The sequence below is a fragment of the Bos mutus genome, chromosome 3, assembly GCF_027580195.1.
Source record: "Bos mutus isolate GX-2022 chromosome 3, NWIPB_WYAK_1.1, whole genome shotgun sequence".
Classification (NCBI taxonomy): domain Eukaryota; kingdom Metazoa; phylum Chordata; class Mammalia; order Artiodactyla; family Bovidae; genus Bos; species Bos mutus.
This window is the reverse complement of record NC_091619.1, coordinates 58115728-58143457: the sequence shown is the minus strand read 5'-3', so window position 1 is coordinate 58143457 and position 27730 is coordinate 58115728. Positions and strand designations below refer to the sequence as shown.

At 35.3% G+C, this 27730-nt stretch overlaps 1 protein-coding gene across 9 annotated transcripts in view; it reads right to left on the bottom strand.

Annotated features, from left to right (window-relative positions):
- Window positions 1-3501: 3501 nt before the first annotated feature.
- Window positions 3502-27730, bottom strand: part of TTLL7 (tubulin tyrosine ligase like 7) — a 151868-nt gene continuing 127639 nt past the window's right edge. For 3 of the 9 annotated variants that reach the window (XM_070367782.1, XM_070367780.1, XM_070367783.1), the window contains 3 exons: window positions 25011-25184; window positions 21811-21879; window positions 3502-7993 (listed from right to left, as the gene is read on the bottom strand). In XM_070367782.1, the coding sequence (XP_070223883.1) occupies window positions 7873-7993; window positions 21811-21879; window positions 25011-25184 (364 nt within the window). In that variant the 3' untranslated portion in view covers window positions 3502-7872. Of the gene's footprint in view, window positions 7994-8030; window positions 12770-21751; window positions 21954-25010; window positions 25185-27730 lie in introns of those variants that run through there. The other 6 variants (XR_011463688.1, XM_070367784.1, XM_070367785.1 and 3 more) reach the window with 6 other exon arrangements.

The following is a 27730-nucleotide window of genomic DNA, read 5'->3' as shown; positions in this document are numbered from 1 at the left end:
AAATATAAAAATTAATAGTAGTCAGGAAAAAAATTAAGAAAAAACAAATATAAGTAATCTTTGACTGAGAAACCTGAGGCTAAAATAAAAAACCAAGCTAATTCTAAGGAATTTACTTATTCTTTATTTGTAGTAAATGTTTCACAGCAACAAGACTATTGTTTCAGTTTCAAAGAGTCAAAAACATAACAGAATTAGCTAGATTTGCTTTTAAAAAAATCCCTTCATTTTCTTCCACAAATTTGAGTTTTCCTTTGTACATCACATTATGATGTAGAACATTTGTTGAACAAATACCAATTTGAGTTAAAATGATATTAGGTTTTGATGATATACCTATTTTTAGCCTAAGTGATTTTCTGAATTTACATTTTCATCATTTAATGAAAATGAGGTATTATGTGAAATCGTATTTTCTTAGGTTTCAGGCTTGTATTCAGCTTTATATAGTCTATATATTTTCACCTTCATTGCCACATATTTTCCGTCAAATAAGATATATTATAAATATAACAATATATTAATGTTTTTACTGATAACAGCATATTGCAGTTTGAAAAAATAAATTTTGTGTTTCTTGATCTTTTAAAAGTTATGTTACTCTAACACTAAAAACAGCAGCATCTGTAATAGAACAGAGCTTGGCTAAATTTACATAGTTTTGTTATTATCCTTGAAAGCTTTTGTCACAACAGTGCCAGTTTAGGTGGTTTGTGCTCATCTGCACCTGTTCTTAGTACAAAATCTGGAATTCGCTTACTCTTACTGTATATTTCTATTACTACATAAAATACTATAGGCTGCCTTGCTGTAAAGCTATAAAAATGGTGAGTGTCATTTCCGTGCAACAGTCTAGACACTACTTTCCAAGCCAAAGTTTCAGTATTTTTGATAACTACATAAAATAGTTCAGTTTAGGTCATTATAGTACCATTCAGTGTATAACTCCCTAAATATACTGAATGGCAGTATTCTTTCAATATTTGTAAAGAGGGAGGCTAATTTGGCAATATTTCCTAAAGGACAAATAACTGAAACACATAACTTCTGAAGGCTTTCGAAGTGTCTAACATACTGCTTAAGGAAAACTTAAACACTAGGAAAAAACGGCTCAATAAATTTTGTTTCTCACAAATAATGTAACACATTTTAAATAAATTCTAGCTTTGTAGGAAATCTATCAGTCACAAACTGACCTTTTTTTTGTTTATATAAGAAGATTCTTTCAGAAGGCCAGCAAGGGCTTATAGGTATTAATATATTGTCTGTTATATAAAGCTCTTATCATCTGCAGATGGGTACTGTTAGAATCTCAGTGAAGACAAACTTTTATCATGTTAGCTCCTCCAGAATATTGGAGTGGATGGCCCATCCCTTCTCCTGCACTGCTGCCCAACCCAGGAATCGAACCAGGGTCTCCTGCATTGCAGGTGGATTCTTTACCAACTGAGCTATCAGGGAAGCCCCTACATCATTAATAGTTTCTCATAAAGACTTGAATCACATTCTGACTACATCTTAAGCATTTTATATTACTTTTCATATCATGATTACATTTCAAATATCTAATATAGCTCATGTTTACCATTAAGACTATTTATGTATGGCCATCTTTCTCAGGTCAAGACATTGCAGCTGAAATACTTGGTCAAATATTCTCTGGAAATGGCCAAATACTCAAGTGACAAGTGCAAGTAAATTCTTGCACTAGATTTGTCAGTGTTCATAATTATACCACAGTATATATTTAGTAAATAAATAAATAGCCTGATTTCTTTATTAGTGAATGACTTCATTTTGGTAGTTGTTTTTCAAATGTTAGTCAATAGAAGAATTGTCCTGGGAGGTGCCTTTCAATAAAAGATCCCATAGTGAAATTAGTTTAAAAACTACTGTATGTTCCAGTCCCTTGCTGGGGAATCTTAAAGCATCTTAGAACACTAAAGGCTCTTGGGAAGTTCTGGAAGTAAAAAGAAACACATTCCCATTTATACACCCAATGTTTTCCACATTTACGAGACCCTGGTGATGGACATTTTTGTCACCATATTCTATATTTCACCACCATATTCTATGTGTATATGAATAGTCATTAAGAGAGAACTTTCTGATAAATCAGTTTAAAGATCTATTAATATTAATCTTACTTTCTACAATACAGCTAAGTGATAATTTTGTGTTAAGGCACTACACAAATTTTTCTAACACTTGAGATTTTTTTGTTGTTCAGTCGCTAAGTCATGTCTGCCTCTGTGACCCCATGAGCTTGCCAGGCTTCCCTGCCCTTCCCCATCTCCCAGAGCTTGCTCAAACTCATGTCCATTGAGTCAGTGATGCTATTGAACTATCTCATCCTCTCCCACCATCTTCTCCTTTTACCCTCTACCTTTCCCAGTATCAGGGTCTTTTCCAATGAGTTGGCTCTTCACATTAGGTGGCCAAAGTAGTGGGACTTCAGCACTTTTTTTAGAGATTATTTTAGGATGACTTATTTAGAGTTTTAAAAGATTTTCAATCATTTACTATATGTATATTGATCTTACAAATTATTTGATAAAATAGGGAGATACTAAACTAACCACATTGGCCTCATGTATATCTGTCATTGAAAAAAAATAAAAAATTCAAAGTTTAAAGCTTTTACAGAATATTTTTACTTTGTAAAAGAACAAATTTTTAAAAATATATTTAAAAAGTCAATGTCTATGTCACTTGTTGTCAACTCAAAAAATAATGTATACATGCATTAAAGTTCCTGTCATATGATAGATTTTTCAATTTCTTTGTATATAATCATGTTATAGACAACAGTAATAGTGGTAATAAGACTACTATGATATGCTTCTTATTGAGTATCAGTGTTTTAATCATGACAAAATTATAAATTCCTGAAAAAAGTAACATCATAGCTGAGATGCTGATGTACTTCTATTTGGGTTAGTAATCCTATTGTCATAATTAATGATGCTAGAAAGATGCTATGTCATATTCAACGATACTAAAAATGCCATTTATAAATTTTAGGCCAGTCTCCTTTCAGCTAACTGAGAGGAACTGACACCAATTTTGTTTACTTGACCTGACTTTAATAGCAGGTAAAGTTATCCCTGACTTCCCAGGTGGCGCAGCGGTAAAGAATCTGCCTTCCAATGCAGGAGCCATAGGAGACACAGGTTCAATCCCTGTGGGGGACTGTCTCCAGGGGAGATCCCCTGGAGAAAATGGCAACCCACTGCAGTATTCCTGCCGTGATAATCCCGTCGACAGAGGAGCCTGGTGGGTACAGCCCATGGGGTTGCAAAGACTCAGACATGACTAAGCACATGTGCACAAAGTGATCCTCACGGTGCTATTGTCAGTGTGGCAGAAGAAATTTACTGTGAAAATATGTTTCATCACCCTGAAAGCTTAATTGAGAACCAGTCTCTTCTACTACTTAAAACTCTGTGTGTGTGTGTGTGTGTGAGAGAGAGAGAGAGAGAGAGAAACAGAAATAAGCATTTGATGACATATGCAGCTTTCTTATGTTAAACATTTTTATTACAGTAACATATCTGAGTAGTTGAAATATGTCATCATACAGGTATCACATGCTGAAGCATGATGATGCAATACTAACTGCACACTGTGCTGACATTTCAAGCATATTTTCTGTAACAACATTTGCATTCATAGACAGGCAGTAAAACACATGGGGATAATCTGCATCATGATTCACGGGAGCAAATGTATTGCTTTCAAACTAATCTTCAAACCTAAAATCTTCAGCCAATCTATTAATATTCAAAGTTGTAGTATGTATATTAGTTATTATATGAACCAACCAGCTCAGGACTAAAACTGTTGTTTTTGTCTTTGAAAGAGAAATATCAGCATTATCTGATAACTTTTGTAAGGTAAGTCTTACTAATTTAGAAAATATTGGCCTATTGAATAATGATTTTACCAATAGTTTTCAAATTGGCAGGTGAGGATAAAGTAAAAACTTTGTGTAGCTCTTTTTAGTTAATACAGTCCAGTTAATAGAAACTGTTTTACCTGCATAGTTTCCTTCAATACCATATACCCAACTCATAATAAGGCAAAAAGGAAAAACACTAAGAAAGGCAACAATCTCAAAGTGTGCAATTAATTTTAATTTAACATTTTTGGTCACCTGCCAATTTATTGCTGAGGCAAAAATATACAACTATAAACCAATATTTTAAAAAGCAGAATTTCTCTTTTCTTGACTTAGTCCATGCAAAGGTCAAAACTTTAAATGGAACTTGAAGTTTAAAAAAGAAGAAAAGAAAGAAAAAAACCAGTGTAAGGAATAAAATTTTGATTAATACACTTTCAAATTTTATTTGTAAGTAGCACTTGTCCAAAATATTTAGATAACTAATTCAGTTCTGGAAAGCTTTATTAAATTTCTCGATCTCAAGATAAAAGAAATTTTCACAAATCACCAGGTCATAAGAATAGAACAACTGTACTTACACTTCTTATCGTTTAACCCTTAGGACCAAGTAAACTAGGACTCAAAATGTTAAAAAAGTTTTACAGAACAGAAAAGGAAGGTATTTATTGTCACTCTTCTCAACATATTTGCTATTATATTTTAAAGAATATACATATAAGAATTAATCAAATGCTTTAAGAAAACTACAAATAATAGAGCTTACGCAACTATCAATTTTTGGTACTTTTGAAAATGTCAAGTAATGTGGAAGTTTAGATTTAAAGAGAATTTTTAAATGGAATGACTTTGTCATGCTAAAGAAGAAAGCATTTGGATTAATTTATATTAAAACATGAAATTTAAAGTTTGATAACTAAAGTCTATAATCATATACTTTCTAATGAAAAAAGACTTAGAATGAAATCTTTTTCTTGATGTCTACAAGCCACTATCATCTAGCTGTGTGTAAGTATTGGATGAGAAGACTGGGGTTTTTTGCTTGAGTTTGGTTCATATTAGTTTTAGGGGGAGAACTTAAAAAAGTTTTGTGTATTTAGACCTAATTCAGATATATGAAAAAATGTGTATAGATCTTTGCATCTAACATTCCTATTGCCATTTTCATATTTGATCCTACTATAATTTAATTTTTATACATGCAAGGTAAAATAAAAATTGTTGCTAATAATCATAATATGAATCACAATAGTTCCTTCAACAGAATACATGAAGCAAATACTATTACAATGCTGGATTATTACAGTGAAAACTAATCTGCAATCTCATACAATATTCATATATGATAATTTAACATTAAAAGGTTGCTTCTTGGACAGTTCTGGAATAACTTCAATCATATACAGTTCTGGAAAGCATCAGTCACAGAATGATCAGGGATATATCTTTTAATGACAGAATGAAAATATGCTTTCATCACAAGTAAACCAAACTCCCTATTAAAAACTCTGGTAAGACTGAATAGTTTCTGGAGTTTTTCAGATAAAAAAGTATGTTCTCTCCTAGAAGAGAGTCAGACCCATACTATCACTTATACTGATATATTTTAACTCTATGAATAAAAAATTTATAATAAAAACTAAAAAATATTTTATATTACTAAAACATTTCTATGGCCTCTAGAGACTTTCACAGTTTATTACTGTGTCTTTTAGTTTCTCATTAAGGAATAAGCGTGAACACAACCATAGTCCACAGGGTACTAGGTAGTATACATAAATAATGGGCACATGGCTTTTATTCACATCTTCCTCATATCAGAACTAGATGAGTCTAAAGAGGCAAATGTGGGCAAGAAAATTCTAGCACTCAAAAAAAGTCAGACTTGGGTAGCTAGAGGAATCAAATTTGATTGTTAATAACTAACTGGGTAGTTTCATATATGTAAAGTTACTCTTTTTAAAATATTTTTTCCTAGGGGGAGACATGTTAGACATTCTTTTCACTCTAGCAAATTAAGTCACCATTGTGATTTAAGCTAACGCAAGTGAGTGGCCAAGAAACTGGACTGATGTCAAACATCAGACCTTTGAAACTGTGTCTCATTCATGAACAAATCATGAATCTGAACCCAAAAAATGACTAAAATTGCTCCATGAAAAGGCCGACTTGCTGATCATTCTTACAATGAGTTTATTAATATCCCAATTTCAGCATTATTTATTCTCCAAAATTCTAAACATATTTAGGAATTCACAAAATGGTGTCATAAACACTCAGAGCTACACTGTGGTTTCCTTCATCCTGACATCCTTATCCTCTTTTCCCACAAAGACAATAACTCTCCTTTGGGATGCAATTACCAAGGAAGAGTATCCATTGGAATATGAGTGTTTGGTAGTCATAAAGAATCCAGTAACTAGCAATAATTTAGGGAAGAACCTATTTTATCCAAATACAGCCTCAGATTATGGCTTTAAAAGCAAAACATATCTAACTTACAACCTTGGGTTGTCAGTTATCCAGCTTGTGAATTAAGCAGGCCAGTTTGCCCCTCTCAGTTCTCCTTCTGCTTTGGGACCATTTCTCGATTTACGGGAAAAAGCTTTCAGGATAGTAAAAGGAGGTAAAACATTCATGAATGTTGCAAATAATTACCATCTGTGAAAAATAAAACTACTGGGAGAAATTAAAATAAAATTCTAAAAGGTGAATATCACGGTCTCGAAGGATATCCATGGTATTTATTATATTTGTATAGAAAACTGAAAGCTCACTCATAGTTTTTGAAACTGTAAGCAAAAAAGGAAGTAAACTGCTATGAAAATTATGCATAATAACTTTGGACAAGAAGAAAACTTCATACTATATTTTGATTTTTTTGAAATTCTCAAGAGAACATCCATGACTGATAATAGTAATCAGAATCTTCTTTTTGTAATAATTTAGATGACTTTCTATAGTGCAATATGAAACTCTGTATTAGTCTTTGCAATGTACGTTGGTCTCAAAATTGAGAGACTTATAAAATAATGTGACATATTCATTCTGTAACATTGAAATAAGTTTAAAATATCAGCTCTTCCCCTTCTGAAGAGAAGAAATTGTATTTGACCATATGTACCCATCAGAGGTATACTTTCAAAAAAGAAAACGTAAGTGGTATAAGTGGTAAAAGATACAAAAACCATATGGAAAGATTTTGCTATTACCACCATTTTCTGTTCCCTTTATGTGACTCTCAATAAAAAGTAAAAATATAAGCTAGTAAGTTTAATTTTTAACCCACTGGATTGTCTTCCATTTTAGACAGTATTGTGATCTTACTAGAGCCTTACTGAACATTTACATTATCATTTTCACAAGTAGCTAGATTCCCACACTGAGGAATAAAAATATTGGAGAATCCAGGTGGGATTTTTAATATTAATAGCATACTACTGTGTGCTACAGTAATGACAAACCCATTTTATACTTAATCCTATCATCAAGCAACACCAAGCTTCTAATTTTTGTTTTCATTTTAAATGGCTACTAGATATATACGAGAATTAATAAAGTAATATACTATTAGTTCTTTTTAAGTCAAAAGTATTATCTAGAAAATAATTTAACACTGTAATGGGATCTTCAAGATCAATTCTGTTTTATATACTCTGCAGCAAAAATAACATTTCTAGTAGGAAGGTATTAATTATAAACCTAGCAAATTCTAGACATTCACATATTTGTGTAAACAATTTTAACATGGTTTATTAGGTTAAATCTTATATCCAGTTTCCTGCTAATTCTTCTTTCATATATTATAATAAATATATGTGTTATCTGAGTGCATGTGTGTACATATTTTCACACACATATATGTCATATATACATAAAACAGTAGTTAATGGTCACTGTCTTTTCAATATTAAATTGGGGAAAATATGAATTGCTATTATGCATAACCCATGGTGATCTTCCCTTCTGTTTCACAAATGGCCATATCGGGATGTAAACAAAACATTGGAGCGAGCCATTCCAGGTGAACTGTATTTCAAGTTGTAGGTTGGTGTTCTCATGAAGAATTGTGTACTTCCTGGCAGTAAATACCTAAAAATAATAGTTTAAAAATTAGACTTTTACAAACAAATTAATATTAATATCTCCCACTAAAGTGTTATGTGGTTAATAATTTGTACATCTTACATGAGAAATGACACTGTAACAATGCAATCCACATAAAAGGATTTCATCTCCTGAGGAGGGGAGGCAGGAAAGGGTCATGAAGCCTCACTTAAAGAGCTGCATATAGATGCAAAATGTGGTCTTAGTATCCCAAGATATCCCATAAAGAGCCATGAACTTACAAGCTAGGAAACTGTTTACATCACTCATGTTAATTTGGAATTCATTAATAATCTCTGTAAATAATATGTGTAGCCAGTCAAATATTTCTTAAAAACATGTAACATAATGTAACATGAGAATTTGGCTAACCACATTAAAATAATTATTTCAAGGATGTTGAAACCATTGATTTTAATTTCATAATATATCACTGATGTATTATGACTGTAGTTAATCTGAAAGAAAAAGTTAAAGATTAAAATTTATAACTAAATTATAAATTTTATACTCCTAGACTACTGGGTGCTTAGATTACAGAATACCAGAAACAATCATGATTACAGGTTGCATGCAACCTTTGCACCCAAATGTATTTCAGAATATATGAATATTCCAGATTTTAGGACAATACGGTGTATATACTATATATAATGCAACATCTTCATCAGAGTCTTAGGGCAGCATTGTGCAAACAAATCATTAATATTTCTGTAATGAAGTGCAGAAACATTCACAATACATTGGAAAAAGACTATAAACAACTTTGTGTCAATTTAGATGTGCCAATAAATGGGTTACTTTTATTTTATTTCTATTAGTTTGAGTTTTCAGAGCTTTGAGATTTAGGAGTTGCAAATAAGAATGTGTGCCTGTATAATCTTATTCCTCTGGAAAGCCTTTGATTGGCATTAGGCCATTCCAATCTATATGTCGAGAGAGAAATGATTAAGGAAATTGACATGAGCAAACACAAGTATCACTATTAAAAGCCTAAGTCCAGATGATGATGAGGACAGGCTAGAAAGTCAAGACAAAGATATCTATAAAAAATTTCTAAGAGAAGTAACAACAGAAGGAGATTTATAATTAGTCTTAAAAAGAAACAAAGGTAGAGATCAAATCATTTTTTTTCTTCATGTGACTGTAGAATCTTCCAGCCACAGTATCATACTTCCAAAGACAAATGAAGAAACCGAGGACCAAAGATATTATTAGCTACCAATTCTTTATTAAATAATACTGGTAACTACTAACTTCTGTGTCAATGGAAAATTACATATATATTGTTGTTACATGAATTTTGTAGAAGAATACGAATTCATTATGATCAAACTGCATACAGCACTCAGATTAAAATGGCAGAATTCCACATAATATTCATAGACATCATTTCATTCTGAATTATCTGATAATATCCCCTAAATCTATTACTTAATATCACAAACTATAAATAATTGCTCAAATCATTATGTTAATAGAGCAGTAAAATAATCTACAACAAACTAAATTAAATCAAAAGTGCACAATGGGTGATGAATAATGAAATAATTGATTTCTCACATCATAGATTATATAAATCATTTTCTTAATATCACTTGGGTAATTCATATGAATTAATTATTATGTCAAGAGCTAGTGTATCATGATGACTGATCTGATATCTTCTGAAAGAAAACAGGCTGCCCTTCCTATCTAGGGCAAAGGTGCAAAGGAAACTAAGGTGTTTGATCAAAATGCACTATTCCATACTACCTGAGAGTTATTCTCTCTCCTACTGAAAATTGGTTACATCCTGGTTACACTGATAATAATTATAGTAAATAGTAACTTTTACCAACTTTCTTTTAAAGACTCTCCAAGCAATAGTTATTATTGGCATTACAATAACATTCACATTGCCTTCTGAGCTAAAGATTTTCATTTACACAGGTGAAAAAATAAAAGTACAAAGTCCAGGGTTACAGTGAACTTATACTATTTTATTTAACACTATTTTGTATTTAAAAAGTATTTGTGTGTGTGTGTGCCAGCACCATTATACTTGCTTTAAAAATATTTATTTTTAATGATTCTCTAGTACTCTTGCCTGGAAAATCCCATGGACAGCGGAGCCTGGTAGGCTGCAGTCCATGGGGTTGCTAAGAGTCGGACACGACTGAGCGACTTCCCTTTCACTTTTCACTTTCATGCATTGGAGAAGGAAATGGCAACCCACTCTAGTGTTCTTGCCTGGAGAATCCCAGGGACGGGGGAGCCTGTGGCCTTCCGTCTATGGGGTCGCACAGAGTCGGACACGACTGAAGTGACTTAGCACTAGCAGCAGCATGGTATATATTATTATCAGCTCCATTTTATAGATGAATACACCAAAGTGTACAGGCGTTAAATGACTTGCCCACAGTCACAGAAGTGACTAGAGCCAAGATAAAGATCCATTTGGTCTCACTACAGAACTATTGCTCCCCAAAAATACTATATTGCCATTTCTGTGTATGAATTCCAATTTTAAAACTGACAAATACAATGATTACATTTATTTTTCAGAAATATGAAGTATACAAACTTAGAAAGTAGAAAAATATTAGCCACAAAACTAAACTTTTAATAGAAGCAGAAAAGGCTAAAATGAAACTAAAGATGTAAAAAGGAAAATAAATTCAGTATGAACGTAAAAAAGCATATAAAATCACACTGTAAGAAACACTTTGCTTCCCTAAAGCAAGGGCTGTGGGATATTTTAAAGCATTACAGTGAAACACAATGGATTATTTGCCTTAATATCTCCATTAAGATCTCTTGGGAGAGCCCACAGTAGCTGAATATCAAAGATTATTTTTAAATTTTCTCTGCAATGAAGTTAATACAATTTGATTTTTTAGCAAGAAGAATCTCTAGAAAGTGGATTTATAGATAGTATCTAAAGAGTGTCTGTTAAAGCACAAAAATATGTGAAGTCTCCAGCTTTATTTCTATTGTAGCTTACTCTCGAAATACAAATATAGCTAACTCATAGCTAACTCATTCCAAGAAGAAATAACACAAACTATCCTCTTTGTTTCACACACATACCCTTACTCCTCAATTCTGAGATGAGGGATACACATCTTCACATATCCATCATATAAATGTAAAATATGCATTTATCTACTTCCTATTTGACATAGAATTGTTTGGTTTGTCATGTACCAATTTATTGCTGACCATGGAGAATCTCTAGAACATGAAACATGTCAAGACTGGTAAGTTAATTAACCTTGAAACTTAAAATACACACACCTCTGAGATTTTCCTGGAGAAAGATCCAGGAGCCCTGACCACACCTCCCCCTTCCCTACCCAGAGTAAACTCAGCTTCCTGGTTTGGGGAACACAAGGTAAATAAATTATATCACTTTATTTAGGCTGTGTTCTTTTTAACTATTTTGATTGTGGTAAAATAAATATATAACATGAAACTCCTTATGATTTTTAGGTATCCATGTTCAGTGTAAATATATTCACACTGTGTAATATTGGCTGTGTAAAATGGTTGTGTAACCAAAACTACAACCTGGTTCCAGATCTTTTCATCATGTCAAGCAGAAACTCTGTACCCATTAAACACTAAATTCCCGTTTCCTCCTCCTCCCAGTCCCTGATAACCTCTATTCTGTTTTCTGTCTCAATAAATTTGTTCTAGATACTGCACATAATTGGAATCATACCATATTTCTCCTTTTATGTTTGGCTTATTTAACATGCTTTGAAGGTGCATCATTCCTTTTTACATAGTATAATATTTTTATGCTTTTATATTTTTATACATAGTATAATGTATTTTATACTAAGTATAACCTTTTAACATAGAATAATATTTTATATTTATAAATTTTATATAATACTATATTTATATTTACAATTTTACATAGGCATAATAATAAACATGCAAGTAGCTCAGTGATAAAAGAATCAATCTGCCAGTGCAGGAGATGCAAGTTCGATCCCTGGGTCAGGAAGATACGCTGGAGAAAGAAATGACAATTTACTCCAGTATTCTCGCCTGGAAAATTCCATGGACAGATGAGCTTAGCTGCAGTATTTGGGGTCACGAAGAGTCAAACACGACTGGGTGACTAAGCACAGAACAAAGAGTCAGACCCAACTGAGCACACATGCAAAAAGAGCAAAGAGTAGTAATACACACATAAACATATCACATTTCATTTATCCATTCCTCTGCTGATGGACATTTGGGTGGCTGTCACCATTTGACTACTGTAAATAATGTTGCTATGAACACTGGTGTACAAGTACTGGCTTGAGTCCTTGTTTTCAGTTCTTCAGGGTATGTACCTAGGAGGGGGAATGCTGGGTCATATGGAACGGCTACCCACTCCAGTATTCTTGCATGGAGAATTCCATGGACAGAGGATCCCGGCAGGCTACAGTCCACGGGGTCACAAAGAGTAAGACACAACTGAACGACTAATACTTTCATACTTTTCATGGTCATTCTATATTTAACTTTTTAAGGAACTGCCACTGTCTTCTACAGCACTCATGCCATTTTACATTCTGAACCAGTACTAAATTCTCAATATACTTACCAACACTTATTATTTTGTATTTTAAACATAACACCCAGAACATTGTACTGTGGTTTTAACTGCAAATCCTGCCTCTTGTCATTTGCTAACAACATGGATTTGGATGAGCCATTTCACTTCTTTGGGCTTCAGTTTTCTCACTGGTGAAAAGAATCCAATAGTTTCTGCCACACCTGTATTACAGAGTAAGGACCAAAGGGAATAGTGCGTATAGGTGAAATATTATTATTTATGTGTTACTAACATCAGCCTTGCTTCCCAGGTAGCAAAGCGGTAAAGAGTCTGCCTGCCAAGACAGGAGATGCAAGGGATACAGGTTCAATCCCTGGGTCAGGAAGATTCCCGGGAGAAGGAAATGGCAATACACTCCACTATTCTTATCTGGAAAATTCCATGGACAGATGAGCCTAGTGGGCTACAGTCCATGGTGTCGCAAAGAGTTGAACACAACTGAACAACTGAGTACTCACTCAACATCAGCCTCTTTAGCAAGACCATGCCTGTTTTAAGATAGATGTACCAAGCTATCTTAACCTAAGATCAAAATAGTATCATGTATATAACTTGATTTTTAAAACTTTTCAATCAAAAAGTACATAAAATAAACATCTAGTAAATGAATATTATAAAGTGATTACTCATATAACTGCTACCCAGGTTAAATGACTGAATATTCCTAGCACCCCAGAACCACGTACTGCTGCCCCATAAACTTACCCACTATCCAGACTTCTGAATAGCCATGATGGTGTGATCACTCACCTAGAGCCAGACATCCTGAACTGTGAAGTCAAGTGGACCTTAGGAAGCATCACAAAGCTAAGGGAGGTGATGGAATTCCAGCTGAACTATTTCAAATCCTAAAAGATAATGTTGTGAAAGTGCTGCACTCAATATGCCAGCAAATTTGGAAAACTCAGCTGTGGTCACAGCTGACTGGAAAAGGTCAGATTTCATTCCAATCCCAAAAAAGGCAATGCCAAAGAATGTTCAAACTACCACACAGTTGCACTCATCTCACATGCTAGCAGAGAAATGCTCAAAATTCTCCAAGCTAGGATTCAAAAGTATGTGAACCAAGAACTTCCAGATGTTCAAGCTGGATTTAGAAAAGGCAGAGGAACCAGAGATCAAATTGCCAACATCTGTTGGGTCATAGAAAAAATAAGGCAATCCCACAAAAACATCTACTTCTGCTTTATTGACTATGCCAAAGTCTTTGACTATGTGGATCACAACAAACTGTGGAAAATTCTTCAAGAGATGAGAATACCAGACCACCATACCTGCCTCCTAAGATCTGTATGAAGGTCAAGAAACAACAGTTAGAAACAGACATGGAACAACAGACTGGTTCTAAATTGGGAAAGGAGTACGTCAGGGCTATATACTGTCACCCTGCTTATTTAACTTATATGAAAAGTACATCATGCAAAACGCTGGACTGGATGAAGCACAAGCTGGAATCAAGATTGCCAGGAGAAATATCAATAACCTCAAATATGCAGATGACACCATCTTTATGGCAGAAAGCAAAGAACTAAAGAGTCTCTTGATTAAAGTGAAAGAGGAGAGTGAAAAAGCTGGTTTAAAATTCAACATTCAAAAAACGAAGATCATGGCAGCCGGTCCCATCACTTCATGGCAACTAGATGAGGAAACAATGGAAAGAGTGACAAACTTTATTTTCTGGGGCTCCAAAACCACTGCAGGTGGTGAGTGCAGCCATGAAATTAAAAGGCACTTGCTCCTTGGAGGGCTTCCCTGATAGCTCAGGGAAGGGATAGGCTACCTACTCCAGTGTTCTTGGGCGTCCCTTGTGGCTCAACTGGTAAAGAATCTGCCTGCAATGTGGGAGCCCTAGGTTTGATCCCTGGGTTGGGAAGATCCTCTAAAGAAGGGAAACGCTACCCACTCCAGTATTCTGGCCTGGAGAATTCCACGGACAGTCCATGGGTTCACAAAGAGTCAGACACGACTGAGTGACTTTCACTCACTCACTCACTGCTCCTTGGAAGGAAAGCTATGAACAACCTAGACAGCATGTTAAAAAGCAGAGATATTACTTTGTCAACGAAGGTCCATCCAGTAATAGCTATGGTTTTTCTGGTAGTTATATATGGATTTGAGTTGGACCATAAAGAAATCTGAGCACCGAAGATTTGATGCTTTTGAACTGTGGTGTTGGAGAAGACTCTTGAGAGTCCCTTGGACTGCAAGGAGATCCAACCAGTCAATCTTAAAGGAAATCGATCCTGAATATTCATTGGAAGGACTGTTGCTGAAGATGAAGGTCCAATACTATGGCCACCTGATGCGAAGAACTGACTTATTGGAAAAGATCCTGATGCTGGGAAAGACTGAAGGCAAGAGGAAAAGGGGATCACAGAAGATGAGATGGTTGGATGCATCACCGACTCAATGGAAATTGAGTTAGAGCAAGCTCTGGGAGTTGGTGATGGACATGGAAGCATGGCATGCTGCAGTCCATGGGGGTCACAAAGAGTCAGATACGACTGAGTGACTAAACTATCCATACTTCAGTGGCAATTACTTCCTGTTTGCCACCTAAGTACATATTCTGTAATACTATAATTCAGTTTTTCTTGTTTTTTTTTTTTAATTTAAATATAAATGAAATATGTAGTCCTTTGCCTGTGGCTTCTTTTGCCCAATTTCTGTTAGAGACTCATCTATATTGCTGTGTATGCATGCAGTTTGTTCATTTTCAATGCTGTCAAATATTCCATTGAGTGGACATTACAAAACCTGTCCATTCTTCCTTGAATAGACATTTTCAGTTCAGTTCAGTTCAGTTGCTCAGTCATGTCCGATTCTTTGCGACCCCATGAATCACAGCACGCCAAGCCTCCCTGTCCATCACCAACTCCCAGAGTTCACTCAAACTCATGTCCATCGAGTCGGTGATGCCATCCAGCCATCTCATCCTCTGTCGTCCCCTTTTCCTCCTGCCCCCAATCCCTCCCAGCATCAGGGTCTTTTCCAATGAGTCAACTCTTCGCATGAGGTGGCCAAAGTATTGGAGTTTCAGCTTCAGCATCAGTCCTTCCAATGAACACCCAGGACATTTTAGGTATTTCTAATTTCTAGCCATTATAAGCAAATGCTACTGTGATGATTCTAATATGGTCTTGATGCACATGGGCATACATTCTGCTTAGAATCATTGGGAATAAGATAACTGAGAAAATGGTAAACTTTAGTGGGTTATCCAAACTTTTTTAAAGGTAATGATGCTCACCATCATCAGCAGTGTGAAAGAGTTTCCATTACTCTACATTCTCAACAACTCATAGTCTGAAAGATGGGTTTCATGTCTCCCTGAGTACGAGTTTGAACACTTTGAATACTTACTGCCTTTAAAAATGCCTCTTCAAGTATCTTCCCCATTTTTCCATGGAGTCTCCTATTTTCTTCTTAGAAATCTGTAGTTCTTAAATAGTCTGTATAACAATCTTTTGTAGGTTAAACAGATTGCAAATACCAACTTTCATTCTGAGGCTTGCTTTTTCACCTTAATGGAGTCTGCTAATAAACATATATTCTTAATTTTAATATAGTAAAGTTTATCTTTTCATTTATAATCTGTACTTTCTTGGTCTGATATTTTACACTGTTTGCGTACCTCAAGGTCATGAAAAAATCTCCTATATTTTCTTCCAAAATCTTTAGTTTTGCCTTTCACATCTGTGTACTCAATAATTTGGAAATGATTTTGTATATGGTGTAGGTAAATTCAAGTTTCTTTTTTTATTATTATTTGGGCCCCAGAACCATTTGTTTAAACAAACTGTTAACCCATTTGTTATAAGTGTCCCCCTTTTGTCATAAATCAAGTCTCTATATAAACTTGGGTCTATTTATAGCCTTTCTGTGGTGGTTTAGTTGCTAAGTAGTGTCCAACTCTTGCAACTTCATAGAGTGTAGCCTGCCAGGCTCCTCTGCCCATGGGATTCGCCAGGTAAGAATACTAGAGTGGGTTGCCATTTCCTTCTCCAGGGGATCTTCTCAACACAGGAATTGAACCCGAGTCTATCCTGCATTGCAGGCAGATTCTTTACCAAATGAGCTATGAGGGAAGTCCATGGCCTTTCTGAGTGCTTCTATTGGTCTATTTGTCCATCCTTTTGGTACTAGTGCATTGTCTTCAGTTCAGTTCAGTTCAGTCTCTCAGTTGTGTCCGACTCTTTGTGACCCCATGAACCGCAGCACGCCAGGCCTCCCTGTCCATCACCAACTCCCAGAGTTTACCCAAACTCATGTCCATTGAGTCGGTGATGCCATCCAACCATCTCATCCTCTGTCGTCCCCTTCTCCTCCTGCCTTCAATCTTTCCCAACATCATGGTCTTTTCAAATGAGTCAGCTCTTTGCATCAGGTGGCCAAAGTATTGGAGTTTCAGCTTCAACATCAGTCCTTCCAATGAACACCCAGGACTGACTTCCTTTAGGATGGACTGGTTGGATCTCCTTGCAGTTCAAGGGACTCTCAAGAGTCTTCTCCAACACCACAGTTCAAAAGAATCAATTCTTCTGCCCTCAGCTTTCTTTATAGCCCAACTCTCACATACATACATGACTACTGGAAAAACCATAGCCTTGACTAGATGGATCTTTGTTGTCAAAGTAATGCCTCTGCTTTTTAATATGCTGTCTAGGTTGGTCATAACTTTCCTTCCAAGGAGTAAGCGTCTTTTAATTTCATGGCTGAAATCACCATCTGCAGTGATTTTGGAGCCCCAAAAAATAAAGTCAGCCACTGTTTTCACTGTTTCACCATCTATTTGCAATGAAGTGATGGGACTGGATGCCACGATCTTAGTTTTCTGAATGTTGAGCTTTAAGCCAACTTTTTCTCTCAGACACTATAGCTTTATTATAATTTTGAGTACACTGTAGTAAATCAATCCTACTATTTCAAGAATATCTTGTCTATTCTTGGCCCTTTGTTTTTTTGTATAAATGTTAGAACAAACATTAGTCAAATTCTTCACTCTGCAAAAAAATTGTTAGGATTTATGTAAGGAATATGTTGAATTTATAGATATGAAGAACTATTTGAGAAGAAATGACATATTGATATTGATTTCAATATCAATATAAGGTATAACTTTACATATAACTTTACATCTTTTACATTTTTCTGCATAAGGGTCTTACATGTTTTTGTTACTTTTATTCTGAAGTATTGGTTATTCTTTGATGCTATTAAAAATGACATTTTATCTAATCTGTTTGTTATTGATATAGAAAAAATATTGATTTTATTCACATTTTGATTTCATCAAAATTAGTAGGTTTACTTAGTAATTTATCTGTAGAGTTATTTAGATTATGAATGCTATGAATGTCATCACAACCATTAGTAAGGAGTTTTATTTCTTTCTCTCAAATCCAATGCCTTTTACTTTCTTGACTTGCTTCCTTGAGTAAGCCAGGTCAAGTATAATGATAAACAAAAGTTGTAGTTAATAGGTAATCTTGTCTTGTTTCTCTTCTCAAAAGAAAAGCCTTCAACATCTCACCATTAAGTATATGCTTGTAGGGGTTTTGTAGTTACTTTTTATTAGATTAAGGGATTCCCCTTTTGTTTTTAACCTGCTATTCATTTTTTAAAGCAAAAATGTATATTGAATTCTATCAAATGACTTGTCTGTGTATTTTAAATGATTTTTTATTCTACTAAAATTACACTGATCACATTTTAATTTTAATTGTACCTTTAAATAGATTCAATAAACAAAAGTTAGTCATGATACATTATCCTATTTAAGGTTTCTAGGTTCATTTTGCTAATATTTATGTAAGATTTTTGCATCTATATTCAAGAGTGAGACTGAATTTTCATTATCCTTTGCCTTAATGTCCTGGTCAGGTTTTAGTATCAAAGGTATGGTAGCCTTTGGTATCGGTAGCCTTCTATATTGTCTTGTGTCATTTTGGTAGTATGTGTTTTTCAAGGAATTTTTTAACGTAAATTAACAAATTTATCAGCATGAAATTTTTAATATTTGTAGTATCTGTAGTTATCTCTATTTCTATTCTTGATGTTAATTGTTTCTTTTATATTCTTGATCAGTCCCAACAGTGATCAATTTTATTAGTCTTTTTGAAAACCCACTTTTGCCATGTTGATCTTCTTTATTCTGTTTGCTTCATTATATTATTAACTTCTGCTCTTGTTTTTATTATTTCCTTTTTCTGTATTCTTTGGGTTTACTTTAAAGTTATGATGTCATCATTCAAGATGATGGATCATTTAATTTTTGCCTTACACTCCCTAATATGTTCTTTTAAGTCTATAAGTCTCCCTGTGATAATGATTTATGTACATACTGCAAGTTTTTATTTCTAATATTTTTGTTACCTAAGTACATTTACATACATAATGATTTTATTTTTTATCTTTCCAAAAAGGATGGATTTTGTTACTTTTAAAGGCCTGTGATGATACTTTGCATGATTTCAATTTTTTGGATGTTTCATCATTCCACTAGTTGATTTTTATAAAAGATTCAGGTATGCTTACTATATTGTATTCTGAGGTGACTGACTTCACTATTATGTGACAGTTAAATCTGTTAATCATATTGTTAAAATTTTCTTCGTTTTTAAATCTTTTGAGAAATATATATTAAAATCTCCTTCAATGGTTGTAGATTTGTATATTTTCCCCTGTAATTCTGTCAACTTTTGCTTTGCAAAATGTTTGGGATATTATTACATGTAGGAATCTATGCTGTTTATCAAAGCCCCAATCTTTGACAGGTCCTGAACTCCTACTTTTTTCTTTTAGGTCCGAGTGTCTGTCAAAAGCACTATTCAGTACTAACAAGTACCTGGTTTTGACTCTCCGATGTTTTCACAGCAAATGTTTTGTTGGTATTTTGTCCAGCTTTTCCTGTCAACATCAGAGGGAGGATTTGTCCGAACACCTAGTACTCTACTGCTAAAGGCAGAAGCTCTAACTCAGAGATTTAAAAAATGACTTTAGCCACAAAAATGAGCTTATATGAAGGCTCAGTACATAAAAGATAGAAATACAGAGATGCTGAGACTAAAAATTGTTTGGCAATCCCAAAGCCTTTGAAATAAGGCTAGCTATAGTGAAATACTGACTCTAGTATCCTAGATACATGGATATAGATATAGATATGCATACAGATATAGAAACAGAGGTAGATTTAATGATCCAGCTGTGAATATCAGTTAGATTTGCTTAGTTATGAGTCCACCTCTGAGAAATGGCTTCTCAGTTGGTATGGCTATTTTTTTTTTTCTTTTTTTGGTCACACCACACAGCATGCAGGATTTTAGTTCCCTGGCCAGGGACGGAACCCATGCCCCTTGCACTGGAAGCGAGAGGTCTTAACCACTGGACCATCAGGGAAGTTCTGCTGCTAAGTCACTTCAGTCGTGTCCAACTCTGTGCAACCCCATAGATGGCAGCCCACCAGGCTCTGCCGTCCCTGGGATTCTTCAGGCAAGAACACTGGAGTGGGTTGCCATTTCCTTCTCCAATGCATGAAAGTGAAAAGTGAAAGGGAAGTCGCTCAGTCGTGTCTGACTCTTCGCGACCCCATGGACTGAAGCCTACCAGGCTCCTCCGTCCATGGGATTTTCCAGGCAAGAGTACTGAAGTGGGTTGCCATTGCCTTCTCCAAGGGAAGTTCTTGGTATGTCTATTAAATTGCTATCTTTCTGAGACTGCAAGGTTGAAGGCCACTCTCTTCCATGTAACAGGTGCTACATATACCTTTAAGCCACATATACCTTTAATATATTCTTAAGAAATATTAATATCCTGCAGATGTGTGGTCAAGATAAAGATGGTCCATTAACATGACTGATGGGAGCTTTATGTTCTAATTTTACAGATAAATTAGTCAAATATATATTTCCTCATGAAATATTTAGCTATACCCTCTCCATTATTTATATTAGGCATACTTATGAAAGTGAACTGATGAAAGTGAAAGTGAAAGTGAAGTCATGTCCGACTCTTTGCAACCCCATGGACTATAGCCCACCAGGCTCCTCCATCCATGGAATTTTCTAGGCAAGAGTACTGGAGTAGGTTGCCATTTCCTTCTCCAGGGGATCTTCCCGACCCAGGGATCAAACCCTGGTCTCCCACATTGGGACAGACGCTTTACGATCTGAGCCACCAGGGAATCCCTCTATTTATACTTATACTTACTTATAAATATAAATTTATATTTTAATAGGTATACTTTATAAATACAATTTATCAATCTATTGTTGTTATTGTCATTCAGTTGCCCAATCATGTCTGACTCTTTGTGACCTCATGGACTGCAGCACATCAGGCCTCTCTGCCCCTCACCATCTCCCAAAGTTTGCCCAAGTTCATGTCCCTTGCATCAGTGATGCCATCCAGCCATCTCATTCTCTGACACCCTCTTCTCCTTCTGCCCTCAATCTTTCCCAGCATCAGGGACTTTTCCAACGAGTCAGCTGTTCACATCAGATGACCACAACACTGGAGTTTCAACGTCAGCATCAGTCCTTCCAATTAATATTCAGGGTTGATTTCCCTTAAGATGATTGGTTTGATCTTCTTGCTGTCTAAGGGACTCTCAGGAATCTTCTCCAGCATCATAGATTGAAGGCATCAATCCTTCAGCACTCCGCCTTCTTTACAGTACAGCTCTCACAACCGTACATGACCACTGGAAAGACCATAGCCTTGACCATACAGACCTTTGTTGGCAGAGTAATGTCTCTGCTTTTCAACATACTTTCTAGGTTTGTTGTAACTTTCCTGCCAAGAAGCAAACATCTTCTGATTTCATGGCTGCATCATGGATGCAGTCACCATCCGCAATGATTTTAGAGCCCAAGAAGAGGAAATTGATCACTGCTTCTACCTTTTCCCTCTCTATTTGCCATGAAGTAATAGGGCTGGATGTCATGATCTTAGTTTTTTTTAATATTGGTGTAGTCTATGAAACAGAGATAGATTTTTTTGGTAATTTTCTAGCTTTCTCTATGAACCAGCACATGTTGGCAATTTGATCCCTGGCTCCTCTGCCTTTTCTAAACCCAGCTTGGACGTCTGGAAGTTCTTGGTTCATGTAATGCTGAACCAAGCATAAAAGATTTGAAGCATGACCTCACTAGCATGGGAGATGAGTACAATTATCTGATGGTTAGTGCATTCTTTAGTGTACCTTCTTGGGAACTGGGATGAGGATTGTCCTTTTCCAGTCCTGTGGCCACTGCTGGGTCTTCCAGATTCGCTGAAATATTGAATGCAACACCTTGATGGCATCATCCTTTAGAGTTTTGAAGAGTTTACTGGAATTCTGTCAATCTATTAATAAATATCAAATTAATTGACTCCTATATATAAAGTAAAATGCTATAGGTTCCTAATATACAAGGGAAAGAATGTGTAGCCATTTTTCCCATTTTTTAAAATTAATGTGACTCTGGGAGTTGGTGATGGACAGTGAGGCCTGGTGTGCTGCGATTCATGGGGTTGCAAAGAGTCGGACATGACTGAGCGACTGAACTGAACTGAACTGAACTGACATTAACTTGGACTTTAATAGCTTGATATTAGATGTGCTCAGTCACTCAGTCATGTCCAACTCTTGGTGACCCTATGGACTGGGGCCCACCAGGTTCTTCTATCCATGGAATTCTCCAGGCAAGAATACTGGAGCAGGTTTCCATGCCCTCCTCCAGGGGATCTTCCCAACCAGGGATTGAATCTGCGTCTCTTGCGTCTCCTGCATTGGCAGACGGATTCCTTATCACTAGAGCCACCTGGAGGGATGTGTTCGTTTCTCTCTCTTTGTGTTTCCAAGTAAAACTTTGACCAATATATATTTTCTGGGCTCTAACCAGAAGTAAATTATTTGATTTGCAGGTTTAAAAGAAGGAGCCAGTCAGGCTTGGCTCAGCCCCTTTCTCTTTTTGTATCAGCCTACCTGCAGAAAGAATGCATTTTTACTTGCTCTCCTCCCAACACTAATAGAATAAGACTTTATGGATAGTGCTAGTGGAAGGTTTGGGTTGATAGAGTTCTGTCTTTGACTGGATGGATACACTTAATTCTAGAATTCAACATTAGAAAACACGTGACTCTCATCTATATCATGTCTCTCAATAGCTTTTTTCAGTAATGAAGCTACATTTTGATGATCATCTGTAATGCTCCTACATTTCTCTCTCAAATGGTTCTGAACTTGGCAAGGAATAAAGGATGTGTTTACTGACCTCTCTCCCCTAAGAAGCTTATAATCACTATACTGGGGTCATGCTGAACATTTATCAGGGTCCATAACTCAAGATCGCAAGGGGAGAAATATTTCTTCTGATCAAAAGAAGGGGAGGAAAATTTTAAAAACTGAAGCAACTGTAAGGTATAATTTCTTCCTCCAGAATAGCCAGCAAAACTCATCTTATTTTGCTTAGCCATAAAAGTAACATGATCCTTCAACAGAAAATAGGTTATGAAATCTGGATTTTTAAGAGTGATATTAAAGAACCTGAAACCATCCTTCTTAGAGCAGAATTAAAGTTTTTCTGATCATGATCCCAGAGTATCATTCTTAAAGAGAAGGCCCTTCACTTATATGTTGTAATGTATTAAAGATGGCCCTCATTTTTTTTAAATCATATGAGAATATTAATAAAAGTAATATGAGCTTTATTCAATAATTTGCTTCTGTCAAACCATTAAAACTACAAAATACAGCTTTGGTATTTTAAATATTAATGTCTAACTTTACCTCCATCATTTTTAAAATCAATCAGCTTCTGTTTGCTGGGGGATAGTTAAAGATACTGCATTATACCTCAATAGTGTAAAAGACAAACAAAGGGTAAACATATCTCTCTCAATACTTTTTGTGAAAAGCATTCCAAGCCATTCTGCTGTTGCAGATGAATTTTGTAGAAAGTTAGCTATATTATATCTCCATGATTTTTTAATAAACAGATTAATTTCTAGATATTTCAAAAAGAAAACCCAAGCTATGGTAGTTCATTTTCCTCACCATCTATTCAGTTACTGCTGTTTGTCGTTTACTAAGTCATGTTTGACTCTTTCATGACCCCATGGACTGGAGCCCACCAGGCTCCTCTGTCCATGGGATTTCCCAGGCAAGAACACTGGAGTGGGTTGCCGTATCCTTCTCCAGGGATCTTTCCGGCACAGGGATTGAGCTGACAGTCCCTTCCCAGGTGGCACCAGTGGTAAAGAACCTGCCTGCCAATGCAGGAGACAAAAGAGACTTAAGTTCAATTCTTGGTTGGAAAGATCCTCTGGAGGAGAGCATGGCAATCCACTCCAGTATTCTTGCCTGAAGAATCCCATGGACGGAGGAGCCTGATGGGCTACAGTCCAAAGGGTGGCAAAGAGTTGGATATGACTGAAATGACTTAGCACGCTCCTGCATTGGTAGGTGGTATAGTTGCCACTGAGCCACCAGGGAAGCCATTCAATTGTTACCAGATCCTATTATCTTTTGATTATCACTTAGTTTTTCAAAATCATGGTTTATACTTTTCTCTCTTAATAATACTACAAAAACTTACACATACTAAAAGTCACATGAAAGTGAAAGTATTAGTCTCTCAGTCATGTCCAAGTCTTTGAGATCTCATGCTAGGCTCCTCTCTCCATGGAATTCTCCAGGCAAGAATGCTGGAGTGGGTTGCCATGCCCTTCTCCAGGGAATCTTCCCTACCCAAGGATCAAACCTGGTCTCCTGCATTGTGGGCAGATTCTTCACCATCTGAGCCAAGACATTTGTCTTTAATTCTAATGGGAACTACGATTGTCTTGAGAAGCGCTAAAATGTACTTCTTGTTTACTCTGTGTATCTTTGCAGTAAACAATATCTTCATGTTTTTAGAAAACTACCTATTTTAACTGGACAATATTTATAAAAGTCCAATTTTTAAATGGATCTTAAAATCCACCTCCCACAGATCTATTTGGTGATAAAGGGAATAGTAGAGCCATACTGAACATTAAAAATGAAACTAAAGGCATCTTCTCAACTATATTAGGATAGAGGAAAAAGACAAAATATCCCTGCTGAGGGAAAAGTTAAATTTATTACCATTTTGTATGCTCTTACTTGGCTTTTGAAAAAAAAGTATGTTAAGTTACATAATATCATTTCCATGTTGGTTATCTTTGAAACCTTCAGGTTTGTGATTGTTGTTTTTGTTCAGTCTTTTAAAGGTAAAGATTGTTCAAGTTAAAAGAATCTTGTAGATAGTAGCAAGTATAAATTTTTAGTCTTTAGCTTTTCCCTAGCCATCTAGACAAAAAGAGACTTTCACTTTCAAAGTACGTTGCAGCATTACTTTATATAAAACACACAGGATCTAGGAAATGTAAAACAAGTACCTGGAATTACCCCAATCAGTACCAATGCCTGAGAGTGATCCTCTTGAGTCACTTGCATATTTGTAAACCACTAGCAGGCACTGTTTACAAAGCTCGACTAGGCGCTGGCAACATTGAAGCTGCAAAGGAGTCACCACTTCCGGGCTTTTATTGAAAATACTCTCCCAAGAGGATCTGTTGGCATGGAAACAGACATGACCTCATGTGGCTGTTAAAAATGGCAACCAATAATATCATTTACCTAGCAACAAACCAATAAAGAAAAAGTATAAATGGCCTCACATATATGAAGTAACTACAGATGGTTAAAGTTATCCAGTAAATATGCAAATGAAAGGTAATCTTTATGTTAAAAAAATACAACACAGAATTCCTATCTTTAAAGATTTAACTGATGCCAGCTCTGAGTAGCTAACAGGATGGTTTCCCAATAGCTCCTAAAAACTGAGTTACTTTACATCGAAGGAATTGTAAAACACTGAACTAATTTCTCAAAACTTAGGTATTCTAGAAATACAGATTTTCTAGGAAGCTATATTTATTTTTATATTAATGATGATTCCACAGATTAAAAGGTCACTGTAACTTAATTTGTGATCTCTCTGAACCAACAAAATTTAGATTAATCCCATGATTATGACCACCGCTTTCAAAACATGTTCATATGTAATTATGTCCATGATATTCCTAGAGCACACGCTCTATACTGTAGAAGTAATGAATCTCAACAAGTGCTGCCCTGCCGCAGTTCCAAAGGCAGTGTCCTTCAGCACACTCAGCTTAGCGCACAGCACACGGTAGTACGCAGTGCCTTGGTAAACTGGAATGAGCACACGTGTGTGTGTGTGCGTGTGTGTGTGCGTGTGTGTGCGTGTGCGTGTGTGTGTGTGTACACATATATATTTGTTCACAATTCCTAAGTTGACTGTTATGACCCAAATGAGAAAACATGTTACTACCCCCCCAGCATCGGGAAAGAGAGAGAGAGACTGATTTCCTTAGTGTAACTGAAACTCCTTTCAAGCTTCAAGGGGAAAGTTTGCTTTGAGACTTGGTAATGGTCCAAGTCTCATTTTACATAAACCAATTCACTTAATCCTCAGAGAAAGAAAAGACTAGATTTTAAGAAAGAAAAAATATATTAAGAAAAATATTTTTCTGAAGAACTGCATTTCCCAATGGGAAATTCAAAGACTCCATTTTCAATCTTCTGTGGATATTTGATATCTTTGGAATTTTTTAAAAATGCTGTAGGAACTCATAAAGGTATTTTTTAGTAGAAAGTCTATTGTTTATTTTTTCAGGAGAAACATGGTCCCAAAAAGACAGCATGTCATCAGTGAATGACATATTTTCTTAAAGGGAATAAGATTCAAATAAGTAGACTGAAAGAAATAAACTTTCTTCTATGTTCTGAGATGTTCAGGGCTAATTATATAATAGAGTTTTTATTATTTAAAAGGGATTAAAGGTTATTTTCATTCAAGAAACAGTAATATGTTAGTTAATTTAACCCTAAATTTTTATTTTATTACTAAATGTAAGAAAAACTAGATATGACATACATGTCTATATATTTATATTTGTATATATATACACATATATGTCACCAATTTACTTTATGTGATCAAGAAAAATATTGGAGAATGCCAATTAATAAGGGAATTTGTTTATGTCTTGGCCTAGCAAGTCTTACATGACTCGGTTCAGAGAAATTACAGTTTCATCTGAATGTAAATACACAAAGAAAATGTTGTGATTTTTGACTGAGCACTTTTACATTCTCTTCTCTGGGGTTCTAGTTATTTCCATAAAAGCCTACCTCCATTACCACCCTCTCTTCTGAATAAGAATATATTTCTATTTTAATACTTTGGAGCCATTTGATTAGATTCACTATCAGATCACTTACATCATGGTAATTTTTGTTTTCCTGACTTGAAGTAAGAAAAGAACAAACAAAATTGAAGAAAGACAAATGAGCTTCTTTTATCAATATAACACCTTAATTTGACATAACATTCTGAGTAATATGTGAGTTATAATATGGGCAGCTTTGGCCTTTCATTCTGTCATTGTTTCTTAAAAACTGAAAATAAACATGACAAGGTTCTCTACCGAATTTTGCTGTGTATGTTCACTACCACTGACCAAAGGCTACATTCTACACTATTAATCCATATTTAAGTGTCAGAGTGCCAGAGTCACTCATAAAGAAAAAGAAAATGACCAGGACTAGCTTTGCTTGGCACTAGGCTAATGGTACCCCTCTGCAGAAAAGAAACCTATTCTTCGTGTGTTTAAGAACTGTGTCCCCTGCCACCTGGCACAGCTGAGTAATGTGAAATCCCTCTACAACACTACAGTATCTCAATTTTCAATACTAACACAAAAAATTTGAAGTAAGTGAAAGGATGGAGAATAATTTATGACACTAATGCCTTTATCAAAGAACTCAGGGTCTTATCTGCCTGCTTTCTGAATCTAAATTCCAAGGAAATGGGAGGACCAAAATCCACGAATTCAGAAAGAAAATTTAAATGGTTAAAAAGTTCTCTCTGGCATTCCTGAATCCTCAGAGAAATATTAAAAGTAACAACTTCAAATGACATGTTAAAATAATATAACAATAAGATACAGAATACTGAATAACCTCCTGGTAACAAAGGGGAATCATTAATGAAATCCAGAAACTTGAAAAGCCACATATTATCCAATAA